The following is a 19,341-nucleotide window of genomic DNA, read 5'->3' on the forward strand; positions in this document are numbered from 1 at the left end:
CATTCAGTATCTATTGCGCCGGCCGGTGCAAAGAGAAGAGCGTGAGAGCTGGGTGCCCGCGGAGAGGAGCAACCCGGCCCGTGGGGTACCCTCGTAGCTCCGGATAGTCGTAGCTCGGGGTCTACAAAATCAGGCTGCTTTTCCTCCCTTTGCTCGTTACTAGATGGACTTTTTTTTTTTTTTTTTCGGCTGCACGCATGCAAAATGTCTGTTGGTAGAAAACGGGATTTGGCAAAGTCGTAAGTGGGGTCAAACCATTTGATTTGGCTTCATTCTTGAATTCAGCATCTGGCTGCACCAGTGGGCACACATGAATCTGAGCAGGCGCATCTGAATTTGTCTGGCAGATGTAGGTGACTGTTCATGCTGTCCTGCGTATGTGTCCTGCATCTGCACGGGACAGTCATTCAAAATTGGTACCTAATGGGTGAATTTGTAAAAATAATCCTCAGTTATAAAAACAGGGAGAAGAGACTTTAGCTTTGGAAGGATTAATTTTAAATTAATTGAATTTTCTGCCGTGAATTGTCTTCAAAGCAAAATAAGCTAAAATGGAAAAAGCTACCACCCTTCTGGAGTAAGCTTACCCATTCCTGAGAAATGTTCTACATAATTACAGGAGTATAATGATATCTGTTATTTCCTGGAGTAAACAAGTTCTCAGTATGATTTTAAAAAAAAAATCAGAAAGGGAGAGTGAACATTTATATCACTACAGTCTAGTAATGAATAATAGCCGGGGTATTCCTTTGCTCTGTTGTTAAGGGAGTTAAATCAGAGGTTCAGTGTTCATTAAAGCAGTTTCCTAGTTGCTTGTTGGACCCTCTGCTTCTCTGGAATGTTTTAATTTCTAAGAGGGTCACTCCATGTGGAAACAATCAGCTTAATTGCAGGTGGACCTGAGAATGGCAGCCTGTTTCAGGATTGTTGTGTACAAACAGTCCACAGGAAATAAATATCATAGAAATTTAGACTGAAAACGTGCATCGTTTTCCATTCTGATTAAACTGTGTGACATCTGCGTTTTTTGGTGATATTTTTCCTCTTCTCTGTTAGATCCTGCCTCACATCTTCTCAGTAGCGTAAATATTTCTGTGGCATCACTCCGGGACAATTTCGTTGTGTATTTCTTTCTATTTCAGAAAAGTCGACACAGAAATATTGAATATATTTGATTGAATAGTGCAATAAAACCACACGCAGCTCTGTAAATATGCAGCTGTATGTATACACTCAGCTTAATGTATGCAACACTGAAAAAACTGGATACTGTTGCTGTGTTACTAATGAGCCCAAGAACTCTGGGGGTAGCAGAACAAATACTCTCTATTCAAAGATTCCTTACTGCTGTTTTACTTCCAAGGCAACAGCTCATCCTGCGAAGATCACCTATCCAGAGCTACCAGCTGGGGATTCTTGCGTTTTGAATATAATTGATATTATTATCTGTTATTCCAGGAAATGACAGTTCTTAGACTGAAGGATTAATTTTCCACCACGAGCATCCTCTGGTGAACTGAGTCATTGGGCTCATTCTTTGACACAAACAGAACGTTTTGTGTGAGACGTGACGTAAGTCTCCGCTCACCTCGCTGAGCACATCAGGAACGTCGAACGGAGCGACCTGTGCCTTTGGAAACGGCCACCTGTCCCCTCCGCAGCTCGGAGAGGCCCAGCCGCGGTGACCCCACTGCGGTGTGCTCAGGGGCTCCGGACACAACCGCTCGCACTGCAGCGAGTCTTGGCCTCAGCCTGTTCTCGGACCTCAAACCCGTTGAGAATCTGAACCCTTGAGCGCAGCTGCAGGGGGACCCGCAGGTCCCCGCAGTCCTCGGCACTGACGCTCCCAGCTCCCGGGACCTGGCCTGCTAAGAGGGACTCTCTTGGCTACAGGGTGTTTTCACGCTGTCGTCAGTGGTGGCCGTGGGTCCATCTCGGTGTGGGAAGGCAAGTCCGGACGCACGCTGGTGTCAGAGGAGCAGCTCTCTGGGCTCCCTGCTAAATGTCGCCACCTTTGCACTGTCACTCTCACTTCTGTCAAGTGAACGTGATCCCAGAGGTGTGTTCTTCTTGGCTTCAGGTACTCGGTAGCTTTGTCCTTCATTGCATTAACTAATTCTGTAGCTTCAGGCGTTTTTCCAGCAAACGTCTTTGCTCAGACGACGCACACATACCTTCCCTCGGATTATTTAAGAAGCAACTGCTGGTGTGTACGTAACCCATCAAATGGCATTTCTTGGCACCATCATCCCAGTAGCTTCACATTCCATTTACTGAAACCTCTGCCCCCGTGGTTCCCCAAACCAGTACAGGTAGCTGGATAGTTTTGAATTTTTCCCTGCATGGCTCAGTAGGCTGAGCTCCTGCAGAGCATCATGGGAGCTGGCAGAGTTTCTCATTTGCTTCTTTTCTTATGTGTGGTCTTGGTGCCATACACATACGGGGAAATCGGGGCATATCTGGAGAAAAACCTGTCATCTGGGGCCATGGTTTTTTTGGAAATAACAAATGTTACTGCCTGGCAAATATCCAGTGGCTCGCACGCATCTTCATAACAGCAAAAAGCTCAGTGTTTGTCTCCTGTAGAGGAGGACGATCTTTAAGTCTTCAGCACAAGACCCACATAGATAAATAGTTGTCTATTCTTTGAGAAATCTTTTGAAAATTATACTGGGTAGTAATTTTGAATGAAATCTCCTGGCTGCAGTAAGGAATTGTTTATAGAAGAACTGGTGCAAGCAGTCGCTGAAGTGCTCAGGCTTGGACAACAGGCCCAAGCCAGAGCTGACCTGTAGATGAATCCTGTACATTTTATAACTGATAACCATTGTGCTAACTGGTATTACACTGAGTTATAACAAACCACCTATTCTGATGGGAAAGGTGGAAGTGTTGAAGCCTGAGCAACAGGCCCTGAGCCGAAACTGCTAACTCGGTGTGTAACCCCTAATGAAACCTGCATGGGGGATGGAGCTGTCTGGGATGTATCTTTCCCTTCCTTTGTGTGTGGATAAAATAACAGGGTCACGGAGACAGCTGTCTGTTGCTGTGGCCTGATGTGAGACCTTGGACATAATCCAACTAGACCAGCAGAGAAACTCCCTGAGCTTCTCCCCTGAGCCCTGGCCAGGCTCTGGGGGAATCTCATGGCTCGTTGTGCACTGCTGGTTCATTACAGCATAGGATCAGCCTCTGAATCTCTTGGCTAAGGAACTTTTAAAGCCAGTGTTAGACCATATTAGTGCCATATTGCTTGTAACTTACTAACAATTTTTTTGGTTCAGAAGCAACTCAGTGTTTATACTAAGTAGTTGAGCAGTGTAAATTCTGTATTTATCACAGTTTAGGAAGAACATGAAAGTAGCAAAAAATACTTTCTTACGCCGTTATCTGTTCCTTTACAGGCAGTTGAAGATGCGTACGTACCAGTCAAGTTTGATGGCGTGGAGGTAAGCGGTTTGCTTTTTTTCTTTAAGTGAGAAATACTTTTTTCTTCCTTTGGAATAGGGTAACTTCTCCAGGGAGCTGTGACCATGCTATTTCACAAGGTTATTGGTACCTTATAGTGTATTTAGGAAGCTGTAATTAAACGGCCTGAGCACAGCCTGTCCCAGGAGAAGACGCTGCAGCAAAATGGAAAATAAGCCCCCAGGCAGCCTGGCAGGCGTGGGGACATCGGGGACACCCCTCTCTAAACCTGTGCTGTGGAGCAGGGTAGCGTGCCCAACTTTTATTTCTGCTTTCCAAATTTTTGCCTGTCTCCTCCAGATTTGTTTCTCCATCAAAATTGGTGTTTCTCCATCAGAATTTTTGATTTTTTTCCCAATTGCTGTTCCCACTCCCAGTTTTTTTGTTTCTCCCCATTTTAATTTTTTTTATTTTTTCCTCCCAATGTTTTATTTCTCTCTTCTAGTGCTTTATCTTTTCCTTCCAAGTTTTTATTCCTCCCTTCTAAATTTTTATTTCTTCCTTCCAAATTTTTGTTTTCTTTTCTCCAAATTATTGTTTCTTCTTCCTAAACTTCAGGGTTTTTTTCTCCAAATTTTGGTTTTCCTTTCCCAGTTTTTGATTTTTTCCCAGTTTTTGATTTTTTCCCAGTTTTTGATTTTTCCTTTTGAAATTTTTGTTTCTCCCCCACTTTTGTTTCTGGCCTCCCAATCTGTGCGTATTTCCTCCTCCACCTTTTCCGCCCTTTTACCTCCAAACATTTGCCCTTTTTCCTCCCCAGTATTGCCGTTTTCGTCACAAATGTTGCCCTCTCGCTCCCCATTTTTGGCCTTTTCCTCGCAGGTGTTTTTTTGCCCTTTCGTTTCCCTCCCGCTAACAGCCCCTGTGCCCCTGCAGACGCTGTCCCACGAGCCCAAGGGGCTGCAGGAGGGGCTGCTGCAGCTGGAGGCCGTGCTCTCGGCGCTGGAGCCGCTGCACCGGCCCATCGAGGCGCGGGGGGGTTGGTGCTGCTGCGGGAGCTGGGGGGGGCCGGCAGCGTCCCCGACGCCCCGCTCTCGGCACAGGCCACCCCCCTCCTCCACGCCCTCACCGCCTCGCACGCCTGCATCATGATGTTCGTCCACACGTGTCGCGTGGGGCAGGTAAAAACCCCTTGAAAACGCCCCCAAAAAACCCCAGGGGCGGCGCTTTTTCGGGGGGGGGGGGGAGTTTTGTCAGTTTTTATTGTCGGGCCGTTTCAGTGAACCAGTGGGGGTCCCAGTTGGGGCTGAGCGTGTTGGGGAGGCTCAGTCAGCTCTACTGCTCCTTGGTGTGGGAGAGCACCGTGCTGCTCTCGCTCTGCACCCCAAACAGGTACCGGGGTTTGGGGGGGTTGAGGAGGAGTTTGGGAGGTTTAGAGGAGGATTTGAGGGCGTTGAAGAGGATTTTGATGGGGCTGAGGGGGGCTTGAGAAGGAGTTTGGGGGGACTGAGGATTTTTGGGGGCTTAGAGGAGGATTTTGGGGGGATTTACAGGAGGATTTGAGGGCACTGAGGAGGTTTGTGGGGGGCTGGAGAGGGGTTTGGGGGGTTTGAGAAGGATTTTACGGGGTTTACAGGAGGATTTGAGGGCATTGAGGATTTGGGGGGACTGAGGATTTTGGGGGGCTTGGAGGATTTGAGGGCATTGAAGAGGATTTTCAAGGGGCTGAGGAGGATTTGGGGAGGGGTTTGGGGGGCTTGGAGGATTTTCAGGGGTTTAAAGGAGGATTTGAGGGCGTTGAGAATTTCGAGGGGGCTGAGCAGGATTTGGGGAGGGGTTTGGGGGCTTTGAGAAGGAGTTTGAGGGGACAGGATTTTGGGGGGCTTAGAGGAGGATTTGGGGGGTTTAGAGGAGGATTTGAGAGCATTGAAGAGGATTTTTGGGGGGTTGAGGGGGATTTGGGGAGGGGTGTGGGGGGTTTGAGAAGGAGTTTGGGGGGACTGAGGATTTTGGGGGGCTTAGAGGAGGATTTGGGGCTTGGAGGATTTTGGGGGGTTTAGAGGAGGATTTGAGGGCATTGAAGATTTTCAGGGGGCTGAGGTGGATTTGGGGGGCTGGAGAGAGGTTTGAGGGGGTTGAGAAGAAGTTTGGGTGGTTTAGAGGAGGATTTTGAGGTGGCTGAGGAGGATTTTGGGGGGGTTGAAGTGGATTTTGGAGGTTTAGAGGAGGATTTTGAGGGGGCTGGGGAGGATTCGGGGGGGGGCTGAAGAGGATTTTGGGGGGGTCAAGGAGAACTTTGGGGGGTGATGAAGATTTTGGAGGGGGGTGTTGAAGAGCATCTTGGGTAGGGGAGGGAGGATTCACAAGAATCTCCAGGTGCTGGCGAGTTCCTGGGGGGGATGAGGAGGATGTTGGGGTGCTGAGGAGGCCCCTCCAAAGCACGGGGTACCCCAGTGACCCCCCTTCTTTTTTGTGGGGGCCCCCCCAGTCTCCCCCCGGTGTGTGAGTTCGGGCAGGCCGACATGCAGAAGGTGGTGCCCAAGGAGGAGAAGGCAGCACCCAGCCCCCCCCCAGGGCGGGAAGAGGGCAGGTAGGTTTTTGGGGTGCAGGGGGGGGGTTAGGGGTGTGGGGAGGTCTATGGGGGGGTTTGTGGGGAGGGTTTAATGGGAAAGAGAAGAGTTTTAATGGAAGGGGGGTGTTGGAGTGGGTTTGGGGGTTGAGGGGAAATGGGGGGGTCAAGGGGATGTTGGGGTGTCTTGGGGAAAGGGGGGGTCTCTAGGGGAAAGGGGGTCTTTGGGGGGTCTTTAAGGGGAAGGAGGGGTCTGGTGGGGAAGGGGGAGGTGTTTGGGGAGGCTTGAGGGGAAGGGGGGGCTTTGGGGGGAGGGGAGAGTTTTTGGGGAGGCTTTGGGGGAAGGGGGGAGCTTGGGGGGGTCTTTAGGGGAAGGGGGGTCTTTATGAGGGGGTTTGGGGGGAAAGGGGGGTGATTAGAAAGAATGGGGGGTTTGGGGGGGTCTCTAGGGAAAGGGGGGTCTTTGGGGGGCTTTAGGGGAAAGGGGGGGGCTTAGAGGAAGGGGGGAGGTTTTTGGGAGTGTCTTTGGAGGGGAGGGGGGTTTGGGGGGGATCTTTAGGGAAAGGGGGCTCTTTAGAAAAAATGGGGGGGTTAGAGGAGACCTTTAGGGAAAGGGGGGGCTCTTTATAAAAAACGGGGGGGGGGGGTTGGGGGGCCTTTTTGTGGGGCTTTAGAAAGAATGGGGGGTCTTTAGGTAAAGGAGGTCTCTTCAGAAAAAATGGGGAGGTTTCGGGGTGTCTTTAGGGAAAGGTGGATTGTCATGGGGGGGTCTTTAGAAAGAATGGGGAGTTTGGGGGGGTCTTTAGGGAAAGAGGGGCTCTTTACAAAAAAATGGGGGGCTCTTTAAGAAAAAGGAGATTTAGGGGTGTCTTTAGGGGAAGGAGGATCTCTAGAAAAAAGCAGGGGGGTTTAGGGGGCTCCTCTAGGGAAACGGGTGTCTTTATAAAAAATGGGGGGGGTTGGGGGGTCTTTAGGGAAAGGGGGGCTCTTCAGAAAAAATGGGGGAGCTCTTTAAAAAAAAATGGGAGATTTAGGGGTGTCTTTGGTGGAAGGGGGATTCTTTATTGGGGGGGTGTCTTTGAGGGGAGGTCTTTAGAGGAAGAGGGTGGGGGGAGACGTTGAGGGGGTTCTTTGGGGGTTCGAGCAGCACTTTGGGGGTGCTGAGGTGTGTGTGTCCCCTTTTTTTTCAGAGGGCAAAGGGGAGGGAGCGGGGAGCAGCGACACACCCCCACACACCCCTCCCCCCCCCCCCCCCAGTGCAGGGGCTGCCAGAGAGGATGGGGCTGGAGGGGGAGGCGCTGGCCCCCATGGACATGGACGAGCCCAGCACCGCTGACCCCAAAGCCAAGATCACCCCCGCCATGGCCACCCGCATCAAGCAGATCAGGCCCCTGCTCTCTGGTTGGGGGGGGGGGGGGGGGAACCCCAAAATTATGGGGGGGGGGGGGGGGCCTAAAATCCCCCTCAAAAAACACCCCAGGGGGTGTAAAACCCAGCCAAGGTGGAGGGGAAAATGCAGCGAGAGGAGGGGGGGGAAGCAGAGGAGGGGCTGTGGGGATTGGGGGGCCCCCCCGAAAAAGGATGGGAGTGTGGGGGTCCCTAAAGAAAGGGGGTGCACAGGTGGTCCCCAAAAAGATGGGGAGCATAAGTGGGGGAGTCGCTGAAAGGGAGGATGGAGGGGGGGTCCCCAAAAGGGGGGAGTGTGGGTGTGGGGTGTCCCCAAAAATGAGTGTGGATCCCTAAAAAGGGGGGAGAACTTGGATAGGGGGTCCCCAAAAAGGGGGGAGTGTGGATATAGGGTGTCTTAACACTTTTGAGGGGTTCCCGATCCATTTTTGGGGGTGCCTGATGCTTTTGAGGGGGGTTCCCCTTCCGTTTTTTGGGGGTGTCTCACTCTTGGGGGCTTTCCCCCATTCCCCATCGATTTCTGGGGGTGTCCTCCTTGTGGGCGTGGCCACGCCCCTGGGCAGAGCCTGACCTTCCTCCCTGTCTCCTCTTCCTCGCGAGCCTCACCTTCTTCATCTGCTTGGTGGGTTTTACCTCCCCCGTGCTCTTTGACGAGCGCAAGTTCCCGTATCACCTCATGCTGCAGAAATTCCTCTGCTCCGGTGGCCATAACGCGCTCTTCGAGTAAGACCCCCGCCCCCCGAAAACCCCCCCTTAGAAATTCGGGGGACTCCCCATTTAACCCCCTTTGTTCTTTCCCACCCAGGACTTTCAACTGGGCTCTCTCGATGGGGGGTAAAGTACCAGTGATGGAAGGTTTGGAACACCCTGATTTACCCGACGGTACCGGGGGAGTTTTTCGACGCTTGATTGATGTTGGTGGAGAAAACGGTGAACCCCAGCATGGTGCTGGAGTCGCCCCACGCGCTGCCGGCCAAAGCCCCCGCTCACGGCCAGCCCCACTTCAGCGCCCTGCAATTCCTTGTCACCCAGAAGGTTGGGGGGGCAGAGGGGGATTTTAGGGGTGTGGAGGGGGGTTTTGGGGGCTTGGGGGGTGGTGGAGAGGGGGTTTGGGGCTGTAGAGGGGACTTGCGGGGCTGTGGAGGGGGTTTAGGGGGTGCAGGGGGGAGCTGGGGGGCTGTGGAGGGATTTTGGGGCATCAGAGGGGACTTGGGGGGTGCAGAGTGGGGTGAAGAAGGGATTTGGGGGGCTGTGGAGGGGTGGTGGGGAGGGGGTTTGGGGCTGCAGAGGGGGCTGTGGAGGGAGTTTGGAATGGCAGAGGGGACTTGGGGGCTGTGGAGAGGGTTTTAGGGGTACAGAGGGGGATTTTGGGGGCACGGAGGGGGATTTTGGGAGCTTGGGGGGCAGCGGGGAGGGAGTTTGGGGGTGGAGAGGGGACTTGGGGGCTGCAGAGTGGGGTACAGAAGGGATTTGGGGGGCACAGAAAGGACTTGGGGGGCTGTGGAGGGGGTTTTGGGGGTGCAGAGGAGACTTGGGGGGGTGCAGAAAGGACTTGGGGGGCTGCAGAGGGGTCCCCAAAGGAACCCCAAGTCAACCAGCAGCAGCTGCAGCAGGTGAGTTGTGGGGAGCGGTTGGTGACACCCCCCCCGCCCCTAAATTCATTCTGGTCCTCCCTGGCCCTTTCTGGTCCCCCCAAATCTTCTCTGGTCCCCCCCATCTCATTCTAGTCCCCCCCAAACCTCCTTCTGGTGTCGTGTGTCCCCCCCCCCCCGCCCCCAGTTTTCTCTGGTCCCCCCAGATCTCTTCTGCTTCCCACCAAATCTCTTTTGGTTTTCCCAGATTTTTCTCTGCTCCCCCCCAGATTTCTTGTGCTTCTCTCTGCCCCTTTTTAGTCCCCCCCAAACCTCTTCTGCTTCCTGACAAATCTCTTCTGGTTTTCCCAAATTTTTTCTGGTTATTCTTGTCCGTTTTTAGTCACCCCAACCCTTTTTCTGGTTCTCTCTAAATTTTTTCTGCTTCCCCCCAAACCTCTTCTGGTTTTCTGAAATTTCTTCTGGTCCCCCCCGTCACCCCCCCCCGATTTTTTCTGGTTCCCCCCAAACCTCTTCTAGTTTTCCCAAATTTCTTCTGGTCCCCCCCAAACTTTTCCTGGGTCCCCCAAACCCCCTTTCTGTCACCCCAAACCCCTTTTTTACCCCCCCAAACTCCTGTTTTGTTTCCTTAAATGCTCTTCTTCCCTCCCAAACTTGTTTTTGGTCGCCCCCAATCCTCCTTTTTCCCCCCCAAACCCCTTTCTAGTTCCCTCAAATCTTCTCTGGGTTCTTCCTAACCCCCTTCTCGTCCCCCAAATCCATTCTTGCCCCCCAAACCCCCTTTTTTACCCCCCCAACTTCTCTTTTTGTCCTCTCAAACCCTCTTCTTCCCCCCCCAGATCCTCTTTCCCCCCCAGATCCCTTTAGTTCCCTCAAACCTCCTTCAGGTCCTCCCAACCCCCCTTTTTATCCCCCCCCCACCCCCTTTTTGCCCCCCACCCTTTTTGTCCCCCCAAATCTTGTGCCCCAAACCCCATTTTTTACCTCCTCAATTCCTTTTTTGTCCTCTTAAATGCTCCTTTCCCACCCCCTCCCCCCCGGAAACCCCTTCTTGTCCCCTCCAAATCCTTCCTTGGCCCCCAAACCTGTTTTTTTAGTTCTCTTAAATGGTGGTTTTTCCCCCGCCAAACCCCTTCCTAGTTCCGCCAACCCCCTTTTTGTCCCCCCCAAATCCTTTCTTGTCCCCCAAACCCCCTTTTTTACCCCCTTAATTCCTTTTTTTGTCCTCTTAAATGCTCTTGTCCCCCCTCAACCCCCTTCTTGTCCCCCCCCAACCCCTCTCTGTGACCCCCCCAGCTGATGGACATGGGTTTCTCCCAGGAACACGCCATGGAGGCGTGCTCAACACCAGCACCATGGAGCAAGCAACCGAATACCTCCTCACCCGCCCTCACCCCCCTCATGGGGAGAGTCGTATGGGTAAGAACGGGGTGCAGGGGGGTAGGGGGGAGCCCCCAAATCCTCCTGCTCCTTCTCCAGCTCCTCACCTCGCTTGTGGCCCCCCCCCCCCTTCTTTTTTTTTTTTCCAGGATCTGAGCATGTCGGAGGAGGACCAGATGATGCATGCCGTCGCCATGTCCTTGGGCCAGGACATCCCCATGGACCAGCGGGCAGAGTCCCCCGAGGTTTGGGGGGGACACAGGCTTTCAGATGGGACTCCCGCATCCCCCAGCCCTGTTTTGTGCCTCTCTGCACCCCGTTTTCCACCCCCTCTCCCCCGTTTTGCACTCCTTGAGTCTGTCTCAATCCCTCAGCCCCATTTGGGGCCGCCTTGGCCCCATTTTGTGCCCCCTCAATCCTATTTTGTAGCCTCCCCCCCTTTTTTCACCGCATGACCCCATTTTCTGCCCCCCCTTCTCACCCTATAACCCCATTTTGTGCCCTACGACCCCCCCAATACCTTCTTTTCACTCCCTGCACCCCGTTTTGTGTCCCCCCAACCCCTTTTCTTGCCCTGTGACCCCATTTCTCACCCCACTCACCCCATTTCTTGCCCACTCACCCCCTTTTGTGCCCCCCTAACCCCATTTCTTGCCCTGTGACCCCCTTTCTCACTCCCTGGGCCCCATTTCTTGCCCCCCAACCCCATTTCTCATGTTGTGACCCTGTTTCTCACCCTGTGACCCCATTTCATGCCCCCTTGACCCCATTTTGTACCTCTTGGACTCCATTTCTCCCCCCTGTGACTCCCATTTCTCCCCCCTCCTCTCCCCCCGCAGGAAGCCGGCTGCCGCAAAGAAGAAGAATGCCGCGCCCATGAACGCCAAGAAGAAGCAGCCGCCAAATGTCTGGAAAAATTCGAAGGGGCCGAACCTTTGGAAGTGGCCGAGCTGTTGGCTTTCACCGACTCCATGTTGCTGGGGTGCTCCCAGCTCCTCGACGAGCTCCCCGACACTGTCTACCGTGTCTGCGACCTCATCACGACGGCCATCAAATGCAACGGCGCCGCCTACTGCGACTCCGTCCTCAAGCAAGTCGTCAAACAGGTACCAAAACCCCACATTTCTCCTCATTGTAAGCTCGCTTTAATTAGGGGGGCTTGACTCACCCTGACACCCCAACATTTAGGTTTGGGAAGCGGCGACGTCCTCATCCAGGCGGCGTTGCCACTCACCACCAGTGACACCAAAACGGTGTCGGAATGGATCAGCCAAATGGCGACTTTGCCTCAAGCCTCCAACTTGGCCATGCGGATCCTTCTCCCAACCTACCCCCAGCTGGTATAGCAAAAAGAGACTGTGAGTTAGACCTTGTCCCAAGAGTGAAAAACTGAAAGGCTTTTGGGTTTATCCTATGTTTTTCCTCCCCAGATGCTGGCAAGTAAGAAAAACTAATGGCTTCTGTCCCTCTAGAGACTTCTGCCTCAGCTGCCTGTTGAAGAGCATACCTATGGCATTGCTTTTCATTGGATTTGTTTCTCCTTAGATGACTTTTGAATTTGAGACTACAAGTAATATAAATAGCAAATAGGAACATTATAAATTGATTTTTCATATAAAATCCTAGGGCAGCCTCAAGGGGAAAAAGTTTATTTTTTATTATGAATCTGTAATTTGAAATAACATATTTGGTCAATATTGGCTGCTTTCTTCAAATACTAGTGAAGGATGTAAATTAGACACACGCCAATGCTGTTGGTATTTGTCTGGATCCCTGAGTGTCTGATGGCTGGTCACGGTGAGACGGGTCATAGCTGATGATGTCCAGAGTCCAAGAGCAGGGATTTACCATGTGGGACAGGGAACCCAAATTCTTCTGGTAGTGTGGAGTTGTGGTGGGAGAAAGAAGCCTTCAGAGGTAGGGCTGGAGCGTGCTGATTGCTTCCAGACCTGAGCTGGCCTCTCTCAGCTCTTCTGCACAGGTCCATTTGGTGCTTCCAGCTGTGAGACTGACGCAGGCAAAGGGCAGCAGCTGCCACGTGGAAATGAATCCTGAATCCACTTCCCGTCACCCGTGTGGTCAAAAGAAGCAGCAAATACAAAACCGGGATCTAATCTGTGTGAATGCCATGAAGAATGACTGAAGCAGTTTGTTACTTTACTCGCTGCTGAAACGTTTTTCTGTGTAGCAGGACAGGTGGTTTTGTGCCACGTGTGGTGGCGGCAGTTTGGATGGGTGGCTCTGTGCAGCGGGGATGCTCGCTGACGCAGCTGCCTGCTGTGCGGCCTCAGGACTGTGCCGGAGCAGCACCCGTGCGCAGTCCAGAGCAGTAGCTTGCTTTGTGTGGATACAGCAGTCTGCAAAATTTGGGTTTTTATCCTGTTTTAAAAGTTGTTTCAGCTCTGCTAGAAAACAGGACTTTTAATAAGAAACGAATAGAGTGAATCATCTGTGGGAACAACAATGAGTTTCATATTCTGCAAAGATCAAAAATGGAGTGACAGTTAAAAAACATCAGGTATCTGAACACTTCAGGTATTTAGACGTGATGCAGCTGTAGTTCAGTTTGGAGACAGTCTCATTTCTTTACAACCAGAACATCAATTCCCATTTGAAGCATATTATATGGACTATAAATATTTTTGCCACCCAGGAAATTTTACATAAGCTGCTGTTTGTATTGCTGGGCAAGTTGCACACTGCTGTTTTGTAGTCAGAGGCTCCTGCTTCAGTTTGTACAGGCTGCTGTCTGCATTTCCTTCTGCCCAGTGCCTCTGCAAATTGCTTTCATTGTAAATCAAAGAGAAATTTGAGCAATGATTTTTCTTATTCTGTTTACAGCCTTAAGGTTGGTGGCCCTTTCTGGAAGTTGTGCTTGCAAAGTCTTTTTCGTGAAGAATGCAGAGGTACCGACAGGGAGCTGCCCATGATATACATGTATTATAAGCTGGACTCTTCTCCCTGGTATTAAGTGATAGGACTTGTGGGAGTGGTTCAAAGTTGTGCAGAAGCATTTCTTTACTGAGAGGGTGGTCAAACACTGGAACTGGTTTCCTAGAGAGGTGGTTGATGCCCTACGTCTGGCAGTGTTTAAGAGACATTTGGACAATGCATTTAACATGCTTTAACTTTTTGGTCAGCCCCAAATTGGTCAGGCAGTTAGACTAGATGATCATTGTAGGTCCCTTCCAACTGAAATATGTAGAATATTTCCTCTCCCACCAAGAATAAAGATTAGGTGTATTGCAATGATCATAAGCTCTAAAAGTAGCCATTCCTAATTTCTGTAGGTCGTTAGTCTTTATCATTATTTCCTCTGAGTCTCGCATCTATAAACATGCTTCTCCCGATCTGCCAGAGGCTGAGTGCATCAATTAGGCAATATTTAATTAACAGTTGGAAGTGCATGACTGAGAGAGGCTCTGGGAAAAATCTTGTTGGATGAAAGCCATTCCCTTTTTCTTTGGAGTGGTTTATGGGTCCCTGAATCCTGTTTCCTTTAGATTCTTCCCTGGCAGTGCTGTGTGTGAGCACTGCTTCATGATGCTGCAATATAGGGGTAGCTTTATTGATTAAAATGGGTCAATAAAAATTTATACTGGCTTAGTGGATGGACCAGAGTTTTTCACTTCATTTTTACAGATAGTTAACCAAGGGAAAGCACAGAGCAGGGGGCTATGCATTTGAACTTCAGGGAGACAAAAAAAAAAGTGGCATACCAGTTCCACAGGTATCCTGATTTTGTTTGGAGAAAAGTTGCCAGTTCAACAGGTAATTTTTCTCCAAATGTAAAACCACCTTTTTAATTGCGACCAATCTATCATGATTGCTTTTATTTTTAGAGCATCATGATGAGGGATCACACTGAGATAATTGGTTTGAATGAACTGTCCCTACCTATGCAAATAAAAGATGGAAAAATCAGATCTATTCTGAACGTGTTGTGTTCAGGCAGGAGGGAAAAACTTCCAATGATACTGAGGCTGAACACTAAGATTAGTGCTCATCATCTGCACTTACCAGTGCTTTTAAAATTTTACTTCATATGCCAAATGTGCTGCAGAATTTCACCTTTTAAAATTAATCCACAGTGCTGTAAGTACAGTCATCCCTGATGAGCACTGAGTAAAGTCTAGAGTAACTTCTGAGTATTGTTCAATTGTCCTGGTCTTGTTCAACTGTTGATAATATGTGTGGGAGAGTTACTGGAGACAAATACTGCTTGGAGTTTTAGTCTATGGTGATGTGCTCTTGAAGTTTTTAATTTTGTGGAGGTGTGTTTGTAAGGTTTAAGGCCATTTCAGGAACTTTAATCATAATCTATTAATACAATTCTTTTAAATTCTGTTTTTTAGCAAGAAGGGTTGTCAAGGATTTTGCAGACTTCTTTTCTTGTTTCTGTGATGCTTGTGGCCATAAAGGTTTTGCAAAGAAGTAAAAGCAGTTTTTCCTAGCAGAGATAAGGATGACCATTTCCAGGGACTCCCGCTTGCATCCCAGATCCCATCTCCATGTGAGCAAACAGCTCCAGACCGCACTTTCATCTTTGGTAGGAGGGCTCACACCGTTTCAGTAAAGAGGGAAGAGCTGCAGGAATTCCTGACAAGTTTTTAGTGAGGGCATAAGAGAGTGCCCTCATTTTACCTGTGTTTGAATCAGACCATGAGGAAAAAAATCTTTAATAATATATTTTTCTTGACAATGTATAGTTATTTTATAAGTATTACACTATGAAGCCAATAGCTTAAAAAAGCCTGAAATGTGCCAGTGTATGTTATGAGGAAGGAGGGGTGTTGCTGCCGTTGGGTTTGCACACAACTTCTCTGAAGAGGGACAGAGCCATTGACGGTGACAGCTCGGCACTCCCAGGAGCTGACGAGCGAGGAAGAGCTAAAGCAGTGCCAGCTCATGCGTGTAGGAGGACAAGAGGCCTCTAACTTTCCCCGGCAAAGAAGGGCAAGAGCTTTGAGATGGGAAGATGGCCTTGCTGGTCCTGCTGATGCAGCCCAGAGGGTGAGATGTGCCGGGTGGGGATGTGGCGGAGGGCATTTCCCTGCCTGGGAGCTGCTGTGCATCCCGCCCAGTCCCCTTGCAATCAGCAGGGAACTGCTTTCCCTGTGCTTGTGTGCAGCTGTACCCTTTCTTTTTTTTCCTGTTAGCATCTGAAGTACCGCTGTTGTGCAAACAGTATACATTTTTTTTTTTCCCTGGCACTCCCTGTGAATGCAGCGAGGCTCTTAACCTATTTCTGCATTGCAACTTGCTGCTTCAGTCTGCTGAGAGGAGAATATGCTCCCAGGCACATGCCTCCTTTCTCCTTCCTTCCAGTCAGTGGTGGTTTAATGTCAAACTAGATTATGAAATTTAAGAAGAAAAATGTTACAGAATGATCATCAGAAATATTAAAGTGTAATCGGAAGTGAAAGATTGGAGTTAAAAACTTCAAGATAATGAATTATCATTGCATAAGCACACAGAAATGGCTGCATGTACAACTTTTTAAATCATTTTATCTAAACGATATCATTAATGTTAGAAATATTTGGCTAGGAGACAGCAAAATTGCTGTATTTAGTATGAAGCTAGTGAGTTAGTCAGACTACTATTATGCCTAGAAAAAAATTCTCAGTAGATGGCAAATATTGGTGTTAAAGAGAGCGGGTCCTTTTGATAACTATTTTTCTTTGCGCAATACAGGAGAGTCTAGAGGATTGTAATAGATTTTTATAACAAAGAGAAAATTTGAATCCTTACCAGTAATCAAGTAATACTGCCATATGGGAAGGTGATAAACAAGGTCTGAAAGGAGAGCTATCATTCTGAGCCAGCAGTCCCACGAAAGATTAGATTAAAATAGCTTAGACAGAAAACGCTGGAAAAAGTCATGACTGTGGATGGATGAAAAAGGATGAGTAAGAGTTATCCGGTAAATGAAAGGGAAGAAATAGGAAACAGGATGAATGGCAAAGAACAAAAAATAAATGGCAAAGAACCAGCTGGATTCGGTATTAGACTCACGCAGCAGCAATATTACCTGTCCAGGAGCTCGGAGGGGGGAGAATGAGTAGCGTCAGTCTGTGACAACTTAAAGTTGTCGTGGGTCTCTGGAGAAATATGGATGCGGTTGGGATATTTGGGTCTGTAAAGAGTCAGAATAAATACGTGAATTCGAGTACCAGAGCATGGAGTGTAACAGCACTCCCTTTCCCAGAGAAGGTGGCCGTGGTTTAGCATTCTGGAGGGGTTTGGAGTTTGAAAACGTTGGCTGCAAATTACTGAATGCAGAGCTTGTATTTATGAGATTACATAGTTTTTTCGCTTAATATTGCTTTCCATCCTTTCCTTTTTTCTGCTTTTTCATATTATTTTGCCTCCTCCAGTAGGGAAGCCAGTAGTAATACAGTGAAAAGTGGTGAGAGCCTTTAATCTTCTCGGCTTTGTGATGTTTCTTCCCACGCTGCAAGGCTCTAGAATCGGGTGTCCTTGGGCTGTTCACAAACCATACGTGCTCCGGGATTATCTATCCCAGCAGCAGGGATTCCTGTAGAAGGGCAGATTAGCTGAGGGTTAACCAGGCTGTGACGTCTCTTCAGCAGCAATATCTCGGGGCTGGTGGGATGGAATAGTTACCTTTGCAGGGTGGCACGTCTTGAGGCAGGGAGCTGTGTTCCTTGAGTTTTGTGCCAAAAGAGCAGTGTCAGTGCAATTAGGTGGCCGGGATCCATCACTGAAATATCTGGGCTGATGAATGCCGTGCTTTCAGAGGGATAGAGCTGTTTGGATGTATGTGGGACTCACTCCTTTATTTTGTTTACCCAAATGGGTGAAGATTTTGCTGTCTCTAAGAGTGTGGAGGTAGCTGAATGCAAACTGTGCATACATTTGAGAAGGGGTCGTGAAGAAAAATGTGAAGTTTTCTGCTTTAGTTCCACTTCAGAGTTTGTGTATTCCTCTCAGCTTTCTGTCAGAGTTGTTCACTTTCAATTTATGCCTCAAAGACACAGCATAGCTGTGTGCGGGCTGAAAAGCCTGGCTAGGCAATCGTGTGTGTTTGTGACTAAGCGGCATGAGAGGCACTGAAATAAATGATCTTTTAATTTGATGTGCTTATTGTTTGAACTCTGAGAGGCATTTTCCTCTTTAATCAGTGGTGAGCTTTTTTCTTTCTTTTCAGAGACCAGATGAATAAAGAGCTATAACAAATACTGAAGATTTAGAATTCATAGGATAGTTCATAAAAGCATCGTTATAAATCATATTGTCCATTCAAAAGATTGTGCTCTAATGACTTGAAATAAATTGGAGTCTGAGGTGTTTTTCAAGGGCTGTTTCTCTGTGAACAACAAAACAGCTGTATAAAATACTGCTGCATGCTGCAGCAGTTCAATGTAGTGAAAGGAGAACAATGGATCGAGAACCCAAATGTATGATGCCCTCCTTCAAATCAGTGAAGGAATTGCTGAAGATGTCCTAATTAACTACAAGTGGGTATATTGCCATTCCAGAAAAGGTGTTTTATGCAGATTGAGGGGGACTATTTCGAAGGGACTATTTTGGGGGTGTGTTTCTGGGAGGGGAGTATTTCTGGGGGGGACCCCGAAATGTGGTGGGAGGCCGCAGGGAAGTAGAGGCCAGAGGCAAATAAAGGCCCGAAAAATGTAGATGCCGAAAAGAGGTGCAAGTACTGATGGGCATTGGAGTTTGAAAAAGGCTGGGAAACCAAAACAGGGTGGGAGGCTAGAGGGCAGTAGAGGCCAGAAAGAAGTGGAGGCTGAAAATGGGTGGGAGGCTGAAACGGGGTGGGAGGCCGGAGGGAGGTAGAGGTCAGAAAAAAGTGGAGGCCAAAATGGGGTGGGAGGCTGAAATGGGGTGGGAGGCCAGAGGGAAGCAGAGGCGAGAAAAACATGGAGGCTAAAACAGGGTGGAAGGACTAAAGAGGGTGGGAGGCCACAGGAAAGTAAAGGTTAGAAGAAAGTGGAGTGCTTGGAGGGGGGGAACTATTTGGGGGGGGATGATTTCAGGGGGACTGTTTCACGGCAGTATCTATTTTGGGGGGGGACTATTTCGGAGGGAAGTGTTACGGGAGGGTCTATTCCAGAGGAACTATTTGGGGGAGACTCTTTTGGGGGGGGACTCTTTCGGGGTAGTATTTAAGGTGCAACTATTTCTCAGAGGAGTATCTAAGGGGCAACTGTTTCATGGGGGAGTATTTTGGGGGTGAGGCATTTCAGGGGGGATTATTGCTGTGGAGATTCTTTCGATGGGACTATTTTGGCGGTGTGTTTCTGGGAGGGGAGTATTTCGGGGAGGGGAGATTATTTGGCGTGGGGGCAGTATTGGGGTGGGGGGAGTGTTTCTGGTGGGGCCCCGAAACGTGGTGGGAGGCCGCAGGGAAGTAGAGACTGAAGAGCAAATACCGGCCAGAAAAATGTAGATGCCAAAAAGGGGTGCGAGTTCTGATGGGCATCAGAGTTTGAAAAAGGCTGGAAAACCAAAATGGGGTGGGAGGCTGAAAAGAGGTGGGAGGCCAGAGGGCAGTAGAGGCCAGAAAAAAGTGGAGGCCAAAGCGGGGTGGGAGGCCAGTTAAAGGGGAGGCTGAAGCGGGGTGTGAGGCCGAAGTGTGGGGGGAGGCTGAAGCTGCATGGGAGGCCAAAGCGGAGTAGGAGGCCGAAGCAGGAGGGAGACTGAAGGAGGGTGGGAGGCCGAAGCGGGGTGGGAGGCTGAAGTGGGGTGGAAGGCCAGTTGAATGGAACACCAAAGCAGGGTGGCAAGCCAGTTGAAGGGGATGCCTGTCCTGGTTTAACCAGGATAGGGTTAAGTTTCCCCAGCAGTAGGGGAGGAAGCTCTAGCCGGGTTATTCATATGCCATGCTGAAGTCAGGTCCAGGCGCCAGAGCGCGGGAAGAATCGGTGATCGCGTGGGGTTCGCGCCGCCAGGTTTTCTCTCACTGCTACATTGGTAGATATTTTGCCCTGTTCATTGTTA

General features: G+C 49.7%; 1 protein-coding gene across 1 annotated transcript in view; it reads left to right on the forward strand.

Annotated features, from left to right (window-relative positions):
• Positions 1–17,672, forward strand: part of LOC141935962 (E3 ubiquitin-protein ligase HUWE1-like) — a 65,613-nt gene extending 47,941 nt beyond the window's left edge. Inside the window, exons 3-14 of the mRNA XM_074852650.1 lie at positions 3,405–3,449; positions 4,345–4,589; positions 4,689–4,800; positions 5,897–5,998; positions 7,985–8,107; positions 8,190–8,419; positions 8,951–8,997; positions 10,273–10,395; positions 10,506–10,601; positions 11,196–11,462; positions 11,545–11,714; positions 17,531–17,672. Coding sequence (XP_074708751.1) covers positions 3,415–3,449; positions 4,345–4,589; positions 4,689–4,800; positions 5,897–5,998; positions 7,985–8,107; positions 8,190–8,419; positions 8,951–8,997; positions 10,273–10,395; positions 10,506–10,601; positions 11,196–11,462; positions 11,545–11,714; positions 17,531–17,555 — 1,575 coding nt within the window. The 5' untranslated portion in view covers positions 3,405–3,414 and the 3' untranslated portion in view covers positions 17,556–17,672. The remainder of the gene's footprint in view (positions 1–3,404; positions 3,450–4,344; positions 4,590–4,688; positions 4,801–5,896; positions 5,999–7,984; positions 8,108–8,189; positions 8,420–8,950; positions 8,998–10,272; positions 10,396–10,505; positions 10,602–11,195; positions 11,463–11,544; positions 11,715–17,530) is intronic.
• The last annotated feature ends 1,669 nt before the right edge of the window (positions 17,673–19,341 follow it).

Source organism: Strix uralensis, chromosome 30, assembly GCF_047716275.1.
Source record: "Strix uralensis isolate ZFMK-TIS-50842 chromosome 30, bStrUra1, whole genome shotgun sequence".
NCBI classification, from domain to species: domain Eukaryota; kingdom Metazoa; phylum Chordata; class Aves; order Strigiformes; family Strigidae; genus Strix; species Strix uralensis.